General features: G+C 36.7%; 1 protein-coding gene across 1 annotated transcript; it reads left to right on the top strand.

Moving 5' to 3' along the window:
• The first annotated feature begins 10,031 nt into the window (after nucleotides 1–10,031).
• Nucleotides 10,032–21,505, top strand: mrps27 (mitochondrial ribosomal protein S27). Its single transcript, XM_087785701.1, has 11 exons — nucleotides 10,032–10,114; nucleotides 10,294–10,371; nucleotides 10,879–10,949; nucleotides 11,037–11,095; nucleotides 11,356–11,470; nucleotides 11,930–12,008; nucleotides 12,945–13,060; nucleotides 13,140–13,242; nucleotides 13,307–13,449; nucleotides 19,714–19,878; nucleotides 21,102–21,505. Exons 1-11 carry the CDS (start codon nucleotides 10,042–10,044, stop codon nucleotides 21,447–21,449), a joined length of 1,350 nt encoding a protein of 449 aa, XP_087641827.1. The 5' UTR covers nucleotides 10,032–10,041; the 3' UTR covers nucleotides 21,450–21,505.
• The last annotated feature ends 408 nt before the right edge of the window (nucleotides 21,506–21,913 follow it).

The following is a 21,913-nucleotide window of genomic DNA, read 5'->3' as shown; positions in this document are numbered from 1 at the left end:
ATCGATCCTCCTTCACGTGTGTTTTCTGATTACAATAAAAGCTGTAAGAAGTTAAATAAACAGATCTAAAGAATCTTGACTCTTCATTTCTCTTCCATATAAACTTCATCCATAGATTGAAATACAGACGAGACTCTTCACTCGTCCGTCTTCCTTCAAAGCGAAGGAAAAGGAAGAGAAAACACCTTCTTTCTTTCTTGTTTCTTTCAAGTCTTCAGTCTCAGCAGGTGTTCGTGACAAAGACTCACATGTGAGTCCAGAGAACGACATGTTCACGAGATCGTTGTTGAAGTAGGTTTTCAATAATTCATAAATAAATAAACAGTTATTGAGAAATATGACGACATGTGAGTCACTTCTGTCGTGATGTTGATCAGGTTCTTCTTCAACCTCCAGACCCGACTCTGAAAATGAACGACTCCTCAGGAGTCTTCATCCAGATGTTAGTTTGTTTCTTCTTCATAACATTCGCTCCTGGACCTTCAGTCGTGTTTCTTCATCCGTTTGAAAACGTCTGAAATGTTTTTCCTTTTTAAAGAAAAGATCAACAGAAAAACAACGGTGATCACGTTCACACCAGAAAAGCTACTGAACTAAATAATACTAAAATAACATCAGAGCTCGCTTGGATCCACAGGTTCTCTGAGGCTCTTGATTTAAAGGACGAGCTTGAAAGTGTCAAACAACTTGAAGGTCAGAGAAAGAAAAACCAAGTTCGCTGGAAAGAAAGAAACAGATTCTCCGGTGAAATGCAGAAGAGCAACTCGTCTTTCATGACAAACACAACCACGAGTCCCAGATACTGACGAGATACTGAAACTGCAGACGATTGAGGAAGTTCTCACATCCTCGTCTCACCTTCACGCTCACAGTCGACCACAGATCGAGAGCTTCAGGTTCTGCTTCTAAAGTGTGAAGCAGGATCTGCTGGAAACAGAAAGAACTGATCCTGGTTCAGCTCTGACCACAGACGACTCTGGTTCTCCTGATGGCTTCTCTGTCACGAGAACTGAAACATCCATCGTGAGAATGTTTCTGAGAGAGAAAGTTAAACTAGTGTTCAAACTTTTTTACTTCTTCGTCTCCTTCCATGAACGTTTATCTTGAGCAGAAACATCTTTTGAGTTCCTGCGGCGTCTCACCCGAGCTGCTCACGGATGTCACCAGAACCTTCTTGGCTCGAGGTCAAATGAGGCGACAGGTTGACTCAAGGGTGTGACTCTTCTGTGGAACAAAACATGGAAGAACTTCAGCAGCCTCGTGATCGCCCGAGACCTGCAAAACAGGAAGTCCTCACCTGCAGTGGAGACACGAGGAGGAAGCCGGCGTGTCAACAAGACTGTACAAAGTTGAATGTTGTGCTCGAGGACTGAAGCGCCGCCAGTGTTTGTTACAGTTTTACATGTAATAACACTTTTAAACTGTTACACTTTACATCTGTCATACATGGTAATAACACTTTTAAACTGTTACACTTTACATCTGTCATACATGGTAATAACACGTTTAAACTGTTACACTTTACATCTGTCATACATGGTAATAACACTTTTTAAACTGTTACACTTTACATCTGTCATACATGGTAATAACACGTTTAAACTGTTACACTTTACATCTGTCATACATGGTAATAACACTTTTAAACTGTTACACTTTACATCTGTCATACATGGTAATAACACTTTTTTAACTGTTACACTTTACATCTGTCATACATGGTAATAACACTTTTTTAACTGTTACACTTTACATCTGTCATACATGGTAATAACACTTTTTTAACTGTTACACTTTACATCTGTCATACATGGTAATAACACTTTTTTAACTGTTACACTTTACATCTGTCATACATGGTAATAACACTTTTTAAACTGTTACACTTTACATCTGTCATACATGGTAATAACACTTTTTAAACTGTTACACTTTACATCTGTCATACATGGTAATAACACTTTTAAACTGTTACACTTTACATCTGTCATACATGGTAATAACACTTTTTAAACTGTTACACTTTACATCTGTCATACATGGTAATAACACTTTTTTAACTGTTACACTTTACATCTGTCATACATGGTAATAACACTTTTTTAACTGTTACACTTTACATCTGTCATACATGGTAATAACACTTTTAAACTGTTACACTTTACATCTGTCATACATGGTAATAACACTTTTAAACTGTTACACTTTACATCTGTCATACATGGTAATAACACTTTTTTAACTGTTACACTTTACATCTGTCATACATGGTAATAACACTTTTAAACTGTTACACTTTACATCTGTCATACATGGTAATAACACTTTTAAACTGTTACACTTTACATCTGTCATACATGGTAATAACACTTTTAAACTGTTACACTTTACATCTGTCATACATGGTAATAACACTTTTTAAACTGTTACACTTTACATCTGTCATACATGGTAATAACACTTTTTAAACTGTTACACTTTACATCTGTCATACATGGTAATAACACTTTTAAACTGTTACACTTTACATCTGTCATACATGGTAATAACACTTTTAAACTGTTACACTTTACATCTGTCATACATGGTAATAACACTTTTAAACTGTTACACTTTACATCTGTCATACATGGTAATAACACTTTTAAACTGTTACACTTTACATCTGTCATACATGGTAATAACACTTTTTAAACTGTTACACTTTACATCTGTCATACATGGTAATAACACTTTTTAAACTGTTACACTTTACATCTGTCATACATGGTAATAACACTTTTTTAACTGTTACACTTTACATCTGTCATACATGGTAATAACACTTTTTAAACTGTTACACTTTACATCTGTCATACATGGTAATAACACTTTTTAAACTGTTACACTTTACATCTGTCATACATGGTAATAACACTTTTAAACTGTTACACTTTACATCTGTCATACATGGTAATAACACTTTTAAACTGTTACACTTTACATCTGTCATACATGGTAATAACACTTTTTAAACTGTTACACTTTACATCTGTCATACATGGTAATAACACTTTTTAAACTGTTACACTTTACATCTGTCATACATGGTAATAACACTTTTTAAACTGTTACACTTTACATCTGTCATACATGGTAATAACACTTTTTAAACTGTTACACTTTACATCTGTCATACATGGTAATAACACTTTTAAACTGTTACACTTTACATCTGTCATACATGGTAATAACACTTTTAAACTGTTACACTTTACATCTGTCATACATGGTAATAACACTTTTAAACTGTTACACTTTACATCTGTCATGCATGGTAATAACACTTTTTAAACTGTTACACTTTACATCTGTCATGCATGGTAATAACACTTTTAAACTGTTACACTTTACATCTGTCATACATGGTAATAACACTTTTTAAACTGTTACACTTTACATCTGTCATACATGGTAATAACACTTTTTTAACTGTTACACTTTACATCCGTCATACATGGTAATAACACTTTTTAAACTGTTACACTTTACATCTGTCATACATGGTAATAACACTTTTTTAACTGTTACACTTTACATCTGTCATACATGGTAATAACACTTTTAAACTGTTACACTTTACATCTGTCATACATGGTAATAACACTTTTTTAACTGTTACACTTTACATCTGTCATACATGGTAATAACACTTTTTTAACTGTTACACTTTACATCTGTCATACATGGTAATAACACTTTTAAACTGTTACACTTTACATCTGTCATACATGGTAATAACACTTTTTTAACTGTTAAACTTTACATCTGTCATACATGGTAATAACACTTTTAAACTGTTACACTTTACATCTGTCATACATGGTAATAACACTTTTAAACTGTTACACTTTACATCTGTCATACATGGTAATAACACTTTTTAAACTGTTACACTTTACATCTGTCATACATGGTAATAACACTTTTTAAACTGTTACACTTTACATCTGTCATACATGGTAATAACACTTTTTAAACTGTTACACTTTACATCTGTCATACATGGTAATAACACTTTTTAAACTGTTACACTTTACATCTGTCATACATGGTAATAACACTTTTAAACTGTTACACTTTACATCTGTCATACATGGTAATAACACTTTTAAACTGTTACACTTTACATCTGTCATGCATGGTAATAACACTTTTTAAACTGTTACACTTTACATCTGTCATGCATGGTAATAACACTTTTAAACTGTTACACTTTACATCTGTCATACATGGTAATAACACTTTTTAAACTGTTACACTTTACATCTGTCATACATGGTAATAACACTTTTTTAACTGTTACACTTTACATCCGTCATACATGGTAATAACACTTTTTAAACTGTTACACTTTACATCTGTCATACATGGTAATAACACTTTTTTAACTGTTACACTTTACATCTGTCATACATGGTAATAACACTTTTAAACTGTTACACTTTACATCTGTCATACATGGTAATAACACTTTTTTAACTGTTACACTTTACATCTGTCATACATGGTAATAACACTTTTTTAACTGTTAAACTTTACATCTGTCATACATGGTAATAACACTTTTAAACTGTTACACTTTACATCTGTCATACATGGTAATAACACTTTTAAACTGTTACACTTTACATCTGTCATACATGGTAATAACACTTTTTAAACTGTTACACTTTACATCTGTCATACATGGTAATAACACTTTTAAACTGTTACACTTTACATCTGTCATACATGGTAATAACACTTTTAAACTGTTACACTTTACATCTGTCATACATGGTAATAACACTTTTTAAACTGTTACACTTTACATCCGTCATTCATGGTAATAACACTTTTTTAACTGTTACACTTTACATCTGTCATACATGGTAATAACACTTTTAAACTGTTACACTTTACATCTGTCATACATGGTAATAACACTTTTAAACTGTTACACTTTACATCTGTCATACATGGTAATAACACTTTTTAAACTGTTACACTTTACATCTGTCATACATGGTAATAACACTTTTTTAACTGTTACACTTTACATCTGTCATACATGGTAATAACACTTTTAAACTCTTACACTTTACATCCGTCATACATGGTAATAACACTTTTTTAACTGTTACACTTTACATCTGTCATACATGGTAATAACACTTTTTTAACTGTTACACTTTACATCTGTCATACATGGTAATAACACTTTTTAAACTGTTACACTTTACATCTGTCATACATGGTAATAACACTTTTAAACTGTTACACTTTACATCTGTCATACATGGTAATAACACTTTTAAACTGTTACACTTTACATCTGTCATACATGGTAATAACACTTTTAAACTGTTACACTTTACATCTGTCATACATGGTAATAACACTTTTAAACTGTTACACTTTACATCTGTCATACATGGTAATAACACTTTTTTAACTGTTACACTTTACATCTGTCATACATGGTAATAACACTTTTTAAACTGTTACACTTTACATCTGTCATACATGGTAATAACACTTTTTTAACTGTTACACTTTACATCTGTCATACATGGTAATAACACTTTTAAACTCTTACACTTTACATCTGTCATACATGGTAATAACACTTTTTAAACTGTTACACTTTACATCTGTCATACATGGTAATAACACTTTTTAAACTGTTACACTTTACATCTGTCATACATGGTAATAACACTTTTTAAACTGTTACACTTTACATCTGTCATGCATGGTAATAACACTTTTAAACTGTTACACTTTACATCTGTCATACATGGTAATAACACTTTTAAACTGTTACACTTTACATCTGTCATACATGGTAATAACACTTTTAAACTGTTACACTTTACATCTGTCATACATGGTAATAACACTTTTTTAACTGTTACACTTTACATCTGTCATACATGGTAATAACACTTTTTTAACTGTTACACTTTACATCTGTCATACATGGTAATAACACTTTTTAAACTGTTACACTTTACATCTGTCATATATGGTAATAACACTTTTTAAACTGTTACACTTTACATCTGTCATACATGGTAATAACACTTTTTTAACTGTTACACTTTACATCTGTCATACATGGTAATAACACTTTTTAAACTGTTACACTTTACATCTGTCATACATGGTAATAACACTTTTTAAACTGTTACACTTTACATCTGTCATACATGGTAATAACACTTTTTAAACTGTTACACTTTACATCTGTCATACATGGTAATAACACTTTTTAAACTGTTACACTTTACATCTGTCATACATGGTAATAACACTTTTTTAACTGTTACACTTTACATCTGTCATACATGGTAATAACACTTTTTAAACTGTTACACTTTACATCTGTCATACATGGTAATAACACTTTTAAACTGTTACACTTTACATCTGTCATACATGGTAATAACACTTTTAAACTGTTACACTTTACATCTGTCATACATGGTAATAACACTTTTAAACTGTTACACTTTACATCTGTCATACATGGTAATAACACTTTTAAACTGTTACACTTTACATCTGTCATACATGGTAATAACACTTTTTTAACTGTTACACTTTACATCTGTCATACATGGTAATAACACTTTTTAAACTGTTACACTTTACATCTGTCATACATGGTAATAACACTTTTTTAACTGTTACACTTTACATCTGTCATACATGGTAATAACACTTTTTAAACTGTTACACTTTACATCTGTCATACATGGTAATAACACTTTTTTAACTGTTACACTTTACATCTGTCATACATGGTAATAACACTTTTAAACTGTTACACTTTACATCTGTCATACATGGTAATAACACTTTTTAAACTGTTACACTTTACATCTGTCATACATGGTAATAACACTTTTTAAACTGTTACACTTTACATCTGTCATACATGGTAATAACACTTTTTAAACTGTTACACTTTACATCTGTCATGCATGGTAATAACACTTTTAAACTGTTACACTTTACATCTGTCATACATGGTAATAACACTTTTAAACTGTTACACTTTACATCTGTCATACATGGTAATAACACTTTTAAACTGTTACACTTTACATCTGTCATACATGGTAATAACACTTTTTTAACTGTTACACTTTACATCTGTCATACATGGTAATAACACTTTTAAACTCTTACACTTTACATCTGTCATACATGGTAATAACACTTTTTAAACTGTTACACTTTACATCTGTCATACATGGTAATAACACTTTTTAAACTGTTACACTTTACATCTGTCATACATGGTAATAACACTTTTTTAACTGTTACACTTTACATCTGTCATACATGGTAATAACACTTTTTAAACTGTTACACTTTACATCTGTCATACATGGTAATAACACTTTTAAACTGTTACACTTTACATCTGTCATACATGGTAATAACACTTTTAAACTGTTACACTTTACATCTGTCATACATGGTAATAACACTTTTAAACTGTTACACTTTACATCTGTCATACATGGTAATAACACTTTTAAACTGTTACACTTTACATCTGTCATACATGGTAATAACACTTTTAAACTGTTACACTTTACATCTGTCATACATGGTAATAACACTTTTAAACTGTTACACTTTACATCTGTCATACATGGTAATAACACTTTTAAACTGTTACACTTTACATCTGTCATACATGGTAATAACACTTTTAAACTGTTACACTTTACATCTGTCATACATGGTAATAACACTTTTAAACTGTTACACTTTACATCTGTCATACATGGTAATAACACTTTTTAAACTGTTACACTTTACATCTGTCATACATGGTAATAACACTTTTTTAACTGTTACACTTTACATCTGTCATACATGGTAATAACACTTTTTAAACTGTTACACTTTACATCTGTCATACATGGTAATAACACTTTTTTAACTGTTACACTTTACATCTGTCATCTGTCATACATGGTAATAACACTTTTTAAACTGTTACACTTTACATCTGTCATACATGGTAATAACACTTTTTAAACTGTTACACTTTACATCTGTCATACATGGTAATAACACTTTTTTAACTGTTACACTTTACATCTGTCATACATGGTAATAACACTTTTTTAACTGTTAAACTTTACATCTGTCATACATGGTAATAACACTTTTAAACTGTTACACTTTACATCTGTCATACATGGTAATAACACTTTTAAACTGTTACACTTTACATCTGTCATACATGGTAATAACACTTTTTAAACTGTTACACTTTACATCTGTCATACATGGTAATAACACTTTTGTAACTGTTACACTTTACATCTGTCATACATGGTAATAACACTTTTAAACTGTTACACTTTACATCTGTCATACATGGTAATAACACTTTTTAAACTGTTACACTTTACATCTGTCATACATGGTAATAACACTTTTTAAACTGTTACACTTTACATCTGTCATACATGGTAATAACACTTTTTAAACTGTTACACTTTACATCTGTCATGCATGGTAATAACACTTTTAAACTGTTACACTTTACATCTGTCATACATGGTAATAACACTTTTAAACTGTTACACTTTACATCTGTCATACATGGTAATAACACTTTTAAACTGTTACACTTTACATCTGTCATACATGGTAATAACACTTTTTAAACTGTTACACTTTACATCTGTCATACATGGTAATAACACTTTTTAAACTGTTACACTTTACATCTGTCATACATGGTAATAACACTTTTAAACTGTTACACTTTACATCTGTCATACATGGTAATAACACTTTTTAAACTGTTACACTTTACATCTGTCATACATGGTAATAACACTTTTTTAACTGTTACACTTTACATCTGTCATACATGGTAATAACACTTTTAAACTGTTACACTTTACATCTGTCATACATGGTAATAACACTTTTTAAACTGTTACACTTTACATCTGTCATACATGGTAATAACACTTTTTAAACTGTTACACTTTACATCTGTCATACATGGTAATAACACTTTTTAAACTGTTACACTTTACATCTGTCATGCATGGTAATAACACTTTTAAACTGTTACACTTTACATCTGTCATACATGGTAATAACACTTTTAAACTGTTACACTTTACATCTGTCATACATGGTAATAACACTTTTAAACTGTTACACTTTACATCTGTCATACATGGTAATAACACTTTTTAAACTGTTACACTTTACATCTGTCATACATGGTAATAACACTTTTTAAACTGTTACACTTTACATCTGTCATACATGGTAATAACACTTTTAAACTGTTACACTTTACATCTTCAGTGTTTTTTGTGAAACCTTTTGACACAAATGAAAATAAATCATGTTAAAATGATCTTGTCTTTGATGAACTGAGAGCCTGACGTTACTGATGTGATGTTAAAGAAACAGTGTCTTTGGAACAGCATGAACATGTGAGCGTTACAGGGAGGTATCATTTTAAAAAATTAAAACATCATTTATAGTCTTACATGTGGTTTACATTTTATTTTATTTATTTTAAAGTGTCTAAGCATAAATTAGTTATTAATTATATAATGTAAAAATGCATACATTAATTGTGCGGTGAAGTTTGAATTTAATTTAATTTTGTCGAGTCTAGTTTTTTTAAAGACACTACAGTTTAAACGACACTTAATATGGAAGAGAATTCAATGAATTCAACGAGAGACAGAAGCGAGCAGAAGAAACGTGAATTAAAAATAAAATAATTCTAATGAATATGTTAGAGACGCATTATGTTCAACAGTAACACTTTTATTTATTTTATTCTTTCCAGAAATGGACACACAACGCGTCAAGGAACGATCCGTATTCTGGCGTATAAGTGCATATTTATTATTATTAGTCAACTATAAACTATTTTAAAATGTTCATATTTTAGCACTTCTTTTTAACCTGGCATGTGACGTCATCTCCCCGCGCCACTCGTCTGGTCCAAAGATGGCGGCCTGCGTGCTGAAGCGATGCTTGACTGCAGCTGTCAAAGTTAAACGTTTATCGCCAGCGTTGTCAGGTATCGTTTCTGCGACACATTTCTCACCTTTTCCAGGATTCTAGATTGATATCGTTCAATGTCATGTCACAACAATTATCCTCATGTTAACCCGGTTAATGTCGCCTGATGCTAACTCTGTTAGCAACATGCAGCTAATCTAACCTTCGTTTACGATTCTATTAAATTTGTGTTCGCAGCGAGAAGAAGTCTTCTTTCAGCCGCTTATACTGATGCGAAGCTGTGGGAGGCGAGAGAGAAAGACCCGCAGAACCTTGGTAAGACTTGCACGAGTCTTAAAGTCACCTTAAACACACAGTTTGATACAAACGATAATAATAATGAAAATAATGAATAATGAATTTAGCACCAGAAACATGAGCACAAGGAAAACAAACTATGGATGAATTTTAAAACTGAACCTCTGACGATAATCCTGTTTAAGAATTCATGGAGGGAGATTTAAATCAAAACATCTTTGTACACAATTGAAACTATATTGCTAGAAGAAAATCACGAACATTATAGTTTGATTAAATACTGTCTTATATATTGTTTATGTTCTGATTTTACTACATTCTAATGATGTCGGTTTAAAAACATTGACTGATCTAATGTGTGTTTGGTTGCGCAGTGTTTGATGTTGGACACAAGAGGGCAGTGTAACACAGCCTTGAGAGATGTCTGGGTCAAGAACAATAGATGGAGGGATGGATGGAGGGATGGAAAGATAAACGTTAGTTAATGTTTTACTTTTCCTTCATGCAACATTTTCTCACCTGCAGCGCTGCTGGCGAACATGATGGACAAAACATACGAGAAGAATCTTCCGGTCAGTTCTCTCAGCATCGGTCGAGTAAGTTCTGGAGACTTTGACACGTAAGATTGTTCTTGAGATGAAGGAAGTTTATTAATCTCTGAATATTGTTTTTATTTTATTCAGTTTGTTGATAACATCTCGTCACGTGAAGAAGTCGATCAAACAGAGTATTACCTTTACAAGTAAGACTTCATCTCCAGTTGTGCGTTTGTGTCGAGTTCTGCTCGATCTTTTTCTGGGAATGAATGGTTTGGTTTTTTGTTTGGTGACATTTCTTTGTTCTGGACAATCCCAGACTTTTCCTGTTTACCTCGTCCGTACACGTCCATTGTTGTGATGGCACGGATGGAGTTTGGATGTTTGCTGAACACATTACGTTGAACCATTTTTCTGCTCCTAGTGTTGAACTTTTGAAACGTGTTAACGTTTATTTTCCGTCCAGATTCCGCCACAGTCCAAACTGCTGGTACCTGCGCGACTGGACGGTCCATGCGATGGTCAGACAGTGTCTAAAATATGGAGCGAAAGAAAAGGCTTTGCACATGTTAAAGAACAAGGTACGTGTTTGGATATTTCTGTAAACATTTCCCAACGTTTGATTATATTCAGCCGATATTTTAAGGATTAGATTTGACGATTGATAACAGTCGTGGAGACTTCTATTCTATGTCGGTGAGAAGGATCACAGATCAACCTCCAGCACACGAACTGACAAACCACATCAAACGTGTTCGCCTCACGTGTCGCACGTCTGGCTGCGAAACCTCCTTCAGTGTCTGGGCGTCGCTGATGATGTCACAGTTGACTGAGTCATGTAAAGCAGAGCATGAAGCCCCTGCTGCGTCTGATCCTGGGTCTGATGGTCCTCAATCCGAGTGGGTCTGGTATGATCTGGGTAGACGGTACTGACTCGATAGAAACACTCTGTGACTATAGGAGGCGATATTTTATCTCCTAGAATCAGACGTTCAAACGCTGCTTGTGAAACCTTTTTCCAACACTTTCATTCTGTGCAGGTCCAGTACGGGATCTTCCCGGACAACTTCACCTTCAACATCCTCATTGATTCCTACATAAAGGAGGAAGACTTTAAAAGCAAGTTGTACATTTTAACGTATCATTATATATCAGGAGGTTTTTGTTTGCACACAATATTCCTGCAAGACTTGTTTTATATTCATTTCTTGGTTGATTGTTGTCATTTCTTTTTTTTTCTGAACACAAACGTGTTTGCCGATGTTTTTTATAGCAATAAATAATTTGTATTTATATAGATCTTTTCCAGACCAGGGTCACAAAGCGCTTAAACAATCAAAACAATACTCAATAAAATATATACTTTAAAGGTCAAGATAACAAAGAGAACAACACAGGAGTTCCAGAAAATCAAGGAAAAGCTAATAGTGAAGTTGTTGTGTTTGTATTGTGGCATCACTGCAACACATGATATATATACTCTAATAATATATAATCTGTGAAGTAAAAAATAACTTCATTCGTGTTTCCTCGACACAAACATGTATTTCAATCATTTTCCACAGTTTTTGAAGTGAAAACTGGAACAAAAATGTCATTAATGACTTTATTTAAATAGAAAATCTCAGAACCATCAATCGAGACCTGAATTAAACCGATCAAATTGTAAATTAACATTTAAAACGGTTCAAGTGTTTGTTTTATTGCAAACACCTTCAGAAAAATCTAATTGAAAATACAAGACTTTTCTTTGAATGATTTAATATAAATGGAACAATATAGTATAAATAAGCTGCATTTAAAAATAATCCATTCCAGAGCCGCTTGTGTTCAGAGCGAAGGAGGCTTTTAGTCACTGAATGAGGATTTGGACTCTTGTTCCCTGAACTCGTGTGCAGGTCTGGGTTCTAATCCTTGAGGTCTTTTAGGTGTTTGTCGCGTTGGTGTTTTGAACCAATACTGGTACTAGTTGAGTTTCAGTACCACATCAGTTCTGGTGTCAATACGACTCATGATCCAAATAAGACTCTATGTTGAAGGTGTGTTTCTGGACAGGTGCCTGCTCTGTGGTGGAGGAGGTGATGCTGCAGGAAGCCTTCCATCTTCACTCCACTCTGATCCTGTCGCTCTACTCTCTCAGCTGTTACCTAGCAACGAAGCCACCACTGACCGTGAGACTCGAACGTCCATTTAAAGCACATTATTTGACATGTTTGTGAACATGTTCATGAAAGGCGTCTCTGGCTTCAGGAGTCGGAGGAGCGAGCGCTGGGAGCGTCGCTGCTGCTCTGTGGGATGCAGCTGGAAGATAACGTGGGTCTGAGCGCTCGACTTCTGGGGAACGCCATCCTCGGTGTGTGTTTATCACTCCTTCAGTTCAGCAGCGTTCCTTATCTTTGTTCCTCCACTGGATCCAGGCAAGCTGGAGATGCTGAAGGGTATCCACGGCGTGTTCAAAGGGATGCCCCTCGACTGGACCCGGGGGTACCTGAGTCGAGCTCTGGACGTCCTGGAGAGACTGGACGCCTCCACAGATGATGTGAAGCTGCCCAAGGACACGGTGAGAAGCCTTGACTCGCTGAGGGATTAATAAAGTAATGTTACCTGAAACTCTCAGATACGAGTCGTTTAAATGCAAGAAGATCTTCATACGTCACGATCATTTCATGTAGAGAAGATCTTCATGCGTCACGATCATTTCATGTAGAGAAGATCTTCATACGTCAGGATCATTTCATGTAGAGAAGATCTTCATGCGTCACGATCATTTCATGTAGAGAAGATCTTCATGCGTCACGATCATTTCATGTAGAGAAGATCTTCATGCGTCAGGATCATTTCATGTAGAGAAGATCTTCATGCGTCACGATCATTTCATGTAGAGAAGATCTTCATACGTCACGATCATTTCATGTAGAGAAGATCTTCATGCGTCACGATCATTTCATGTAGAGAAGATCTTCATACGTCACGATCATTTCATGTAGAGAAGATCTTCATGCGTCACGATCATTTCATGTAGAGAAGATCTTCATACGTCACGGTCATTTCATGTAGAGAAGATCTTCATACGTCACGATCATTTCATGTAGAGAAGATCTTCATACGTCACGATCATTTCATGTAGAGAAGATCTTCATACGTCACGATCATTTCATGTAGAGAAGATCTTCATGCGTCACGATCATTTCATGTAGAGAAGATCTTCATACGTCACGATCATTTCATGTAGAGAAGATCTTCATACGTCACGATCATTTCATGTAGAGAAGATCTTCATACGTCACGATCATTTCATGTAGAGAAGATCTTCATACGTCACGATCATTTCATGTAGAGAAGATCTTCATACGTCACGATCATTTCATGTAGAGAAGATCTTCATACGTCACGATCATTTCATGTAGAGAAGATCTTCATACGTCACGATCATTTCATGTAGAGAAGATCTTCATACGTCAGGATCATTTCATGTAGAGAAGATCTTCATACGTCACGATCATTTCATGTAGAGAAGATCTTCATACGTCACGATCATTTCATGTAGAGAAGATCTTCATACGTCAGGATCATTTCATGTAGAGAAGATCTTCATGCGTCAGGATCATTTCATGTAGAGAAGATCTTCATGTGTCACGATCATTTCATGTAGAGAAGATCTTCATACGTCACGATCATTTCATGTAGAGAAGATCTTCATACGTCAGGATCATTTCATGTAGAGAAGATCTTCATACGTCACGATCATTTCATGTAGAGAAGATCTTCATACGTCAGGATCATTTCATGTAGAGAAGATCTTCATACGTCAGGATCATTTCATGTAGAGAAGATCTTCATACGTCACGATCATTTCATATAGAGAAGATCTTCATACGTCACGATCATTTCATGTAGAGAAGATCTTCATACGTCACGATCATTTCATGTAGAGAAGATCTTCATACGTCACGATCATTTCATGTAGAGAAGATCTTCATACGTCACGATCATTTCATGTAGAGAAGATCTTCATACGTCAGGATCATTTCATGTAGAGAAGATCTTCATACGTCAGGATCATTTCATGTAGAGAAGATCTTCATACGTCAGGATCATTTCATGTAGAGAAGATCTTCATACGTCACGATCATTTCATGTAGAGAAGATCTTCATACGTCAGGATCATTTCATGTAGAGAAGATCTTCATACGTCACGATCATTTCATGTAGAGAAGATCTTCATACGTCACGATCATTTCATGTAGAGAAGATCTTCATACGTCACGATCATTTCATGTAGAGAAGATCTTCATACGTCACGATCATTTCATGTAGAGAAGATCTTCATACGTCACGATCATTTCATGTAGAGAAGATCTTCATACGTCAGGATCATTTCATGTAGAGAAGATCTTCATACGTCAGGATCATTTCATGTAGAGAAGATCTTCATACGTCACGATCATTTCATGTAGAGAAGATCTTCATACGTCACGATCATTTCATGTAGAGAAGATCTTCATACGTCAGGATCATTTCATGTAGAGAAGATCTTCATGCGTCAGGATCATTTCATGTAGAGAAGATCTTCATGTGTCACGATCATTTCATGTAGAGAAGATCTTCATACGTCACGATCATTTCATGTAGAGAAGATCTTCATACGTCAGGATCATTTCATGTAGAGAAGATCTTCATACGTCACGATCATTTCATGTAGAGAAGATCTTCATACGTCAGGATCATTTCATGTAGAGAAGATCTTCATACGTCAGGATCATTTCATGTAGAGAAGATCTTCATACGTCACGATCATTTCATATAGAGAAGATCTTCATACGTCACGATCATTTCATGTAGAGAAGATCTTCATACGTCACGATCATTTCATGTAGAGAAGATCTTCATACGTCACGATCATTTCATGTAGAGAAGATCTTCATACGTCAGGATCATTTCATGTAGAGAAGATCTTCATACGTCAGGATCATTTCATGTAGAGAAGATCTTCATACGTCAGGATCATTTCATGTAGAGAAGATCTTCATACGTCAGGATCATTTCATGTAGAGAAGATCTTCATACGTCACGATCATTTCATGTAGAGAAGATCTTCATACGTCAGGATCATTTCATGTAGAGAAGATCTTCATACGTCACGATCATTTCATGTAGAGAAGATCTTCATACGTCACGATCATTTCATGTAGAGAAGATCTTCATACGTCACGATCATTTCATGTAGAGAAGATCTTCATACGTCACGATCATTTCATGTAGAGAAGATCTTCATACGTCACGATCAGTTCATGTAGAGAAGATCTTCATACGTCACGATCATTTCATGTAGAGAAGATCTTCATACGTCACGATCATTTCATGTAGAGAAGATCTTCATACGTCACGATCATTTCATGTAGAGAAGATCTTCATACGTCACGATCATTTCATGTAGAGAAGATCTTCATACGTCACGATCATTTCATGTAGAGAAGATCTTCATACGTCACGATCATTTCATGTAGAGAAGATCTTCATACGTCACGATCATTTCATGTAGAGAAGATCTTCATACGTCACGATCATTTCATGTAGAGAAGATCTTCATACGTCACGATCATTTCATGTAGAGAAGATCTTCATACGTCAGGATCATTTCATGTAGAGAAGATCTTCATACGTCACGATCATTTCATGTAGAGAAGATCTTCATACGTCAGGATCATTTCATGTAGAGAAGATCTTCATACGTCAGGATCATTTCATGTAGAGAAGATCTTCATACGTCAGGATCATTTCATGTAGAGAAGATCTTCATACGTCAGGATCATTTCATGTAGAGAAGATCTTCATACGTCACGATCATTTCATGTAGAGAAGATCTTCATACGTCACGATCATTTCATGTAGAGAAGATCTTCATACGTCAGGATCATTTCATGTAGAGAAGATCTTCATGCGTCAGGATCATTTCATGTAGAGAAGATCTTCATGTGTCACGATCATTTCATGTAGAGAAGATCTTCATACGTCACGATCATTTCATGTAGAGAAGATCTTCATACGTCAGGATCATTTCATGTAGAGAAGATCTTCATACGTCACGATCATTTCATGTAGAGAAGATCTTCATACGTCAGGATCATTTCATGTAGAGAAGATCTTCATACGTCAGGATCATTTCATGTAGAGAAGATCTTCATACGTCACGATCATTTCATATAGAGAAGATCTTCATACGTCACGATCATTTCATGTAGAGAAGATCTTCATACGTCACGATCATTTCATGTAGAGAAGATCTTCATACGTCACGATCATTTCATGTAGAGAAGATCTTCATACGTCACGATCATTTCATGTAGAGAAGATCTTCATACGTCACGATCATTTCATGTAGAGAAGATCTTCATACGTCAGGATCATTTCATGTAGAGAAGATCTTCATACGTCAGGATCATTTCATGTAGAGAAGATCTTCATACGTCACGATCATTTCATGTAGAGAAGATCTTCATACGTCACGATCATTTCATGTAGAGAAGATCTTCATACGTCAGGATCATTTCATGTAGAGAAGATCTTCATACGTCACGATCATTTCATGTAGAGAAGATCTTCATACGTCACGATCATTTCATGTAGAGAAGATCTTCATACGTCACGATCATTTCATGTAGAGAAGATCTTCATACGTCACGATCAGTTCATGTAGAGAAGATCTTCATACGTCACGATCATTTCATGTAGAGAAGATCTTCATACGTCACGATCATTTCATGTAGAGAAGATCTTCATACGTCACGATCATTTCATGTAGAGAAGATCTTCATACGTCACGATCATTTCATGTAGAGAAGATCTTCATACGTCAGGATCATTTCATGTAGAGAAGATCTTCATACGTCACGATCATTTCATGTAGAGAAGATCTTCATACGTCACGATCATTTCATGTAGAGAAGATCTTCATACGTCACGATCATTTCATGTAGAGAAGATCTTCATACGTCACGATCATTTCATGTAGAGAAGATCTTCATACGTCACGATCATTTCATGTAGAGAAGATCTTCATACGTCACGATCATTTCATGTAGAGAAGATCTTCATACGTCAGGATCATTTCATGTAGAGAAGATCTTCATACGTCACGATCATTTCATGTAGAGAAGATCTTCATACGTCAGGATCATTTCATGTAGAGAAGATCTTCATACGTCACGATCATTTCATGTAGAGAAGATCTTCATACGTCACGATCATTTCATGTAGAGAAGATCTTCATACGTCAGGATCATTTCATGTAGAGAAGATCTTCATACGTCACGATCATTTCATGTAGAGAAGATCTTCATACGTCAGGATCATTTCATGTAGAGAAGATCTTCATACGTCACGATCATTTCATGTAGAGAAGATCTTCATACGTCACGATCATTTCATGTAGAGAAGATCACACATCACATTCTGCAGATAAAAAAACTGTAAACATCTGTTATGCTTTTTTATTGGATAAATTACATTTAAATATTTTAATATAAATTATGTATCTATTGAAATAGTAAATATCTCTGTTGAGAAAGTTGTTTTTTGTAACTATTTACTTGTTGAATTGTTAAAATAATCATCTTCGTCTTTATTGACTTTATCATCATCATCTTCATCATCTTTATCATCATCATCATCATCATCTTCATCATCTTCATCATCATCACCATGATCATCTTCATCATCTTCATCATCATCATCTTCATCATGATCATCTTCATCATCTTCATCATCATCACCATCATCATGATCATCTTCATCATCTTCATCATCATCACCATCATCATCTTCATCATCATCATCATGATCATCACCATCATCATGATCATCTTCATCATGATCATCTTCATCATCTTCATCATCATCACCATCATCATCATCATCATCATCATCTTCATCTTCATCTTCATCATCATCATAAAGATGATGATCATCCTCATCCTCATTAACATCTTCGTCGTCGTCGTCGTCATCATCATCTTCAACATCTTCATCATCATCATCATCATCATCATCATCATCATCATCATCATCATCATCATCATCATCATCATCATCATCATCATCATCATCATCATCATCATCATCATCATCATCATCATCATCATCATCATCATCATCATCATCATCATCATCATCATCATCATCATCATCATCATCATCATCATCATCATCATCATCATCATCAGTTGATGAATTCAAGATTCAAAGTGTTTATTGTCATAAGTAACATGAACTAACTTTGTTTCCCCAACAAAAGTTCACAGTAAAAAAATGAACATATATATAAATAAATGAGTTTATTAGTTTCACTGCACAGATATAAATAATAGATGAATACAGACTCCAGTCTAGTTTTAAACATCCTGCTGCAGCAGGTGAGTCTAGAGACGTCCTCCTCATGGATGAAGGTAACTGGAGGCAGCAGACGCCACACTAGCATCACCTGGACGAGCTGCAGACACGACGACCTCTGAGCTCAAACACACTGAGATGTTTCTAATGAGATCCAGGAGGCGGCGGCGCTCCAGGCGTCCATCGACGCACGAGGACCTTAACCTTCTGTGTCAGAGCAGACATTAATGTAGAGACGAGGGCGGATTACAGGAAGTGAAGGTGACGTCTTCTGCCTCAGGTTACACTTCCATGACGTGATCAGATCTCCTTCTCAGCCTCGTTCATCATCTCTACTGTTATTCCATCAAGACCTTCCTGTTTTATTCCTGTGATTCGATTCTCTCCATGTTTGAGTCCAACCTTTCCGAGCGTCTCCATCTTGTCTCGCCCACAGTTGGATTACGTCCATGACCTTCTGCAGGAGCTTCTGTCCTCGCTGGACTCTGACTCGTCTGGAGGAGAGTCGAGTGGAGAAGAAGAAGACGAGAAGAAGGAGAGCATGATGGAGGAGGACGTGGAGGAGCGAGAGAGACTCTCTGAATATATGGACAGATTCAAGGTCAGTGTGGTTGGAAAACAACAGGAAACACATGTTGATGGTTTGGAGACACGGAGACACTGAGACACTGAGACACACGGAGACACACGGAGACACACGGAGACACGGAGACACGGAGTCACGGAGACACGGGGACACGGGGACACGGAGACACGGGGACACGGGGACACGGGGACACGGGGACACGGAGTCACTGAGACACGGAGTCACGGAGACACGGGGACACGGAGACACGGAGACACGGGGACACGGAGTCACTGAGACACGGAGTCACGGGGACACGGGGACACGGAGACACGGAGACACGGAGACACGGAGACACGGGGACACGGGGACACGGGGACACGGGGACACGGAGTCACTGAGACACGGAGTCACGGAGACACGGGGACACGGAGACACGGAGACACGGGGACACGGAGTCACTGAGACACGGAGTCACGGGGACACGGAGACACGGGGACACGGAGACACGGGGACACGGGGACACGGAGTCACGGGGACACGGAGACACGGAGACACGGAGACACGGGGACACGGAGACACGGGGACACGGAGACACGGGGACACGGAGACACGGGGACACGGGGACACGGAGACACGGGGACACGGAGACACGGAGACACGGGGACACGGGGACACGGAGACACGGAGACAGGGGGACACGGAGACACGGAGACAGGGGGACACGGAGACACGGAGTCACGGGGACACGGAGACACGGGGACACGGGGACACGGAGACACGGAGACACGGGGACACGGGGACACGGAGACACGGGGACACGGGGACACGGAGACAGGGGGACACGGGGACACGGAGACACGGGGACACGGAGACACGGAGACACGGAGACACGGGGACACGGGGACACGGAGACACGGGGACACGGGGACACGGAGACACGGGGACACGGGGACACGGAGACACGGGGACACGGAGACACGGAGACACGGGGACACGGAGACACGGGGACACACGGGGACACGGGGACACGGGGACACACGGGGACACGGAGACATTTGACGTAGAGATAAACTGTTAGTTAGTATCGTGAACCGAACTAGTTTTAATGTAGTTGTACGACTGCGACACTATTAGACCATAATAAACATCATTATAAATCAATATCAATGAAATAAATGCGTGAATAAATATCAAATATGTTTCTTCTGGTTTTATTTTTGTTGAACGGTGATGTTGAAGCTTGTGTTTGTTTCCAGGAGCTTCGGGTGCGTCTGGAGTCTGGAGGGAGAGTCGACTCCTCCTCTTCCTCGTCCTCCTCCTCCTCCTCCTCCTCCTCCTCCTCCTCCTCCTCCTCCTCCTCCTCCTCCTCCTCCTCCTCCTCCTCCTCCTCCTCCTCTTCCTCCTCCTTCAGGACTCTAGTGAGAGAAATGGCTGAAAACCAACTGGCAGCTGCTGAGGAGCCAGACCTGCAGTGGTACGAGGGTCGCGTCCAGGCCTGGGAGGACGAGAAGAAGCAGCTGATCCTCAGAGAGAAAGAGTTTCGGATCAAAGCCGAGCAGCAGAAGCAAGAATATCTCGCAGCTCGAGCTGCTCAACAAGCTTAGAAGCTCCTCGTGTTCCTTTGTTCATGTTTGCTCCTCAATAAAGTGCTTCAGCCTCATGTGTCTGAGCTGCTCATCAATCAACACCAATGAATAGTTGAAGAACATCTCGTCCTTCTCTTCCTTCTCTTCCTTCTCTTTTATTCTCTTCCTTCTCTTCCTTTTCTTTCATTCTCTTTCATTCTCTTCCTTCTCTTCCTTCTCTTTTATTCTCTTCCTTCTCTTCCTTCTCTTTCATTCTCTTCCTTCTCTTTTATTCTCTTCCTTCTCTTTCATTCTCTTTCATTCTCTTCCTTCTCTTCCTTCTCTTTTATTCTCTTCCTTCTCTTCCTTCTCTTTTATTCTCTTCCTTCTCTTCCTTTTCTTTCATTCTCTTTCATTCTCTTCCTTCTCTTCCTTCTCTTTTATTCTCTTCCTTCTCTTCCTTCTCTTTCATTCTCTTCCTTCTCTTTTATTCTCTTCCTTCT

The sequence above is a fragment of the Callionymus lyra genome, chromosome 1, assembly GCF_982586985.1.
Source record: "Callionymus lyra chromosome 1, fCalLyr1.hap1.1, whole genome shotgun sequence".
Lineage (NCBI taxonomy): Eukaryota > Metazoa > Chordata > Actinopteri > Syngnathiformes > Callionymidae > Callionymus > Callionymus lyra.
This window is presented reverse-complemented; position numbering and strand designations above follow the sequence as displayed.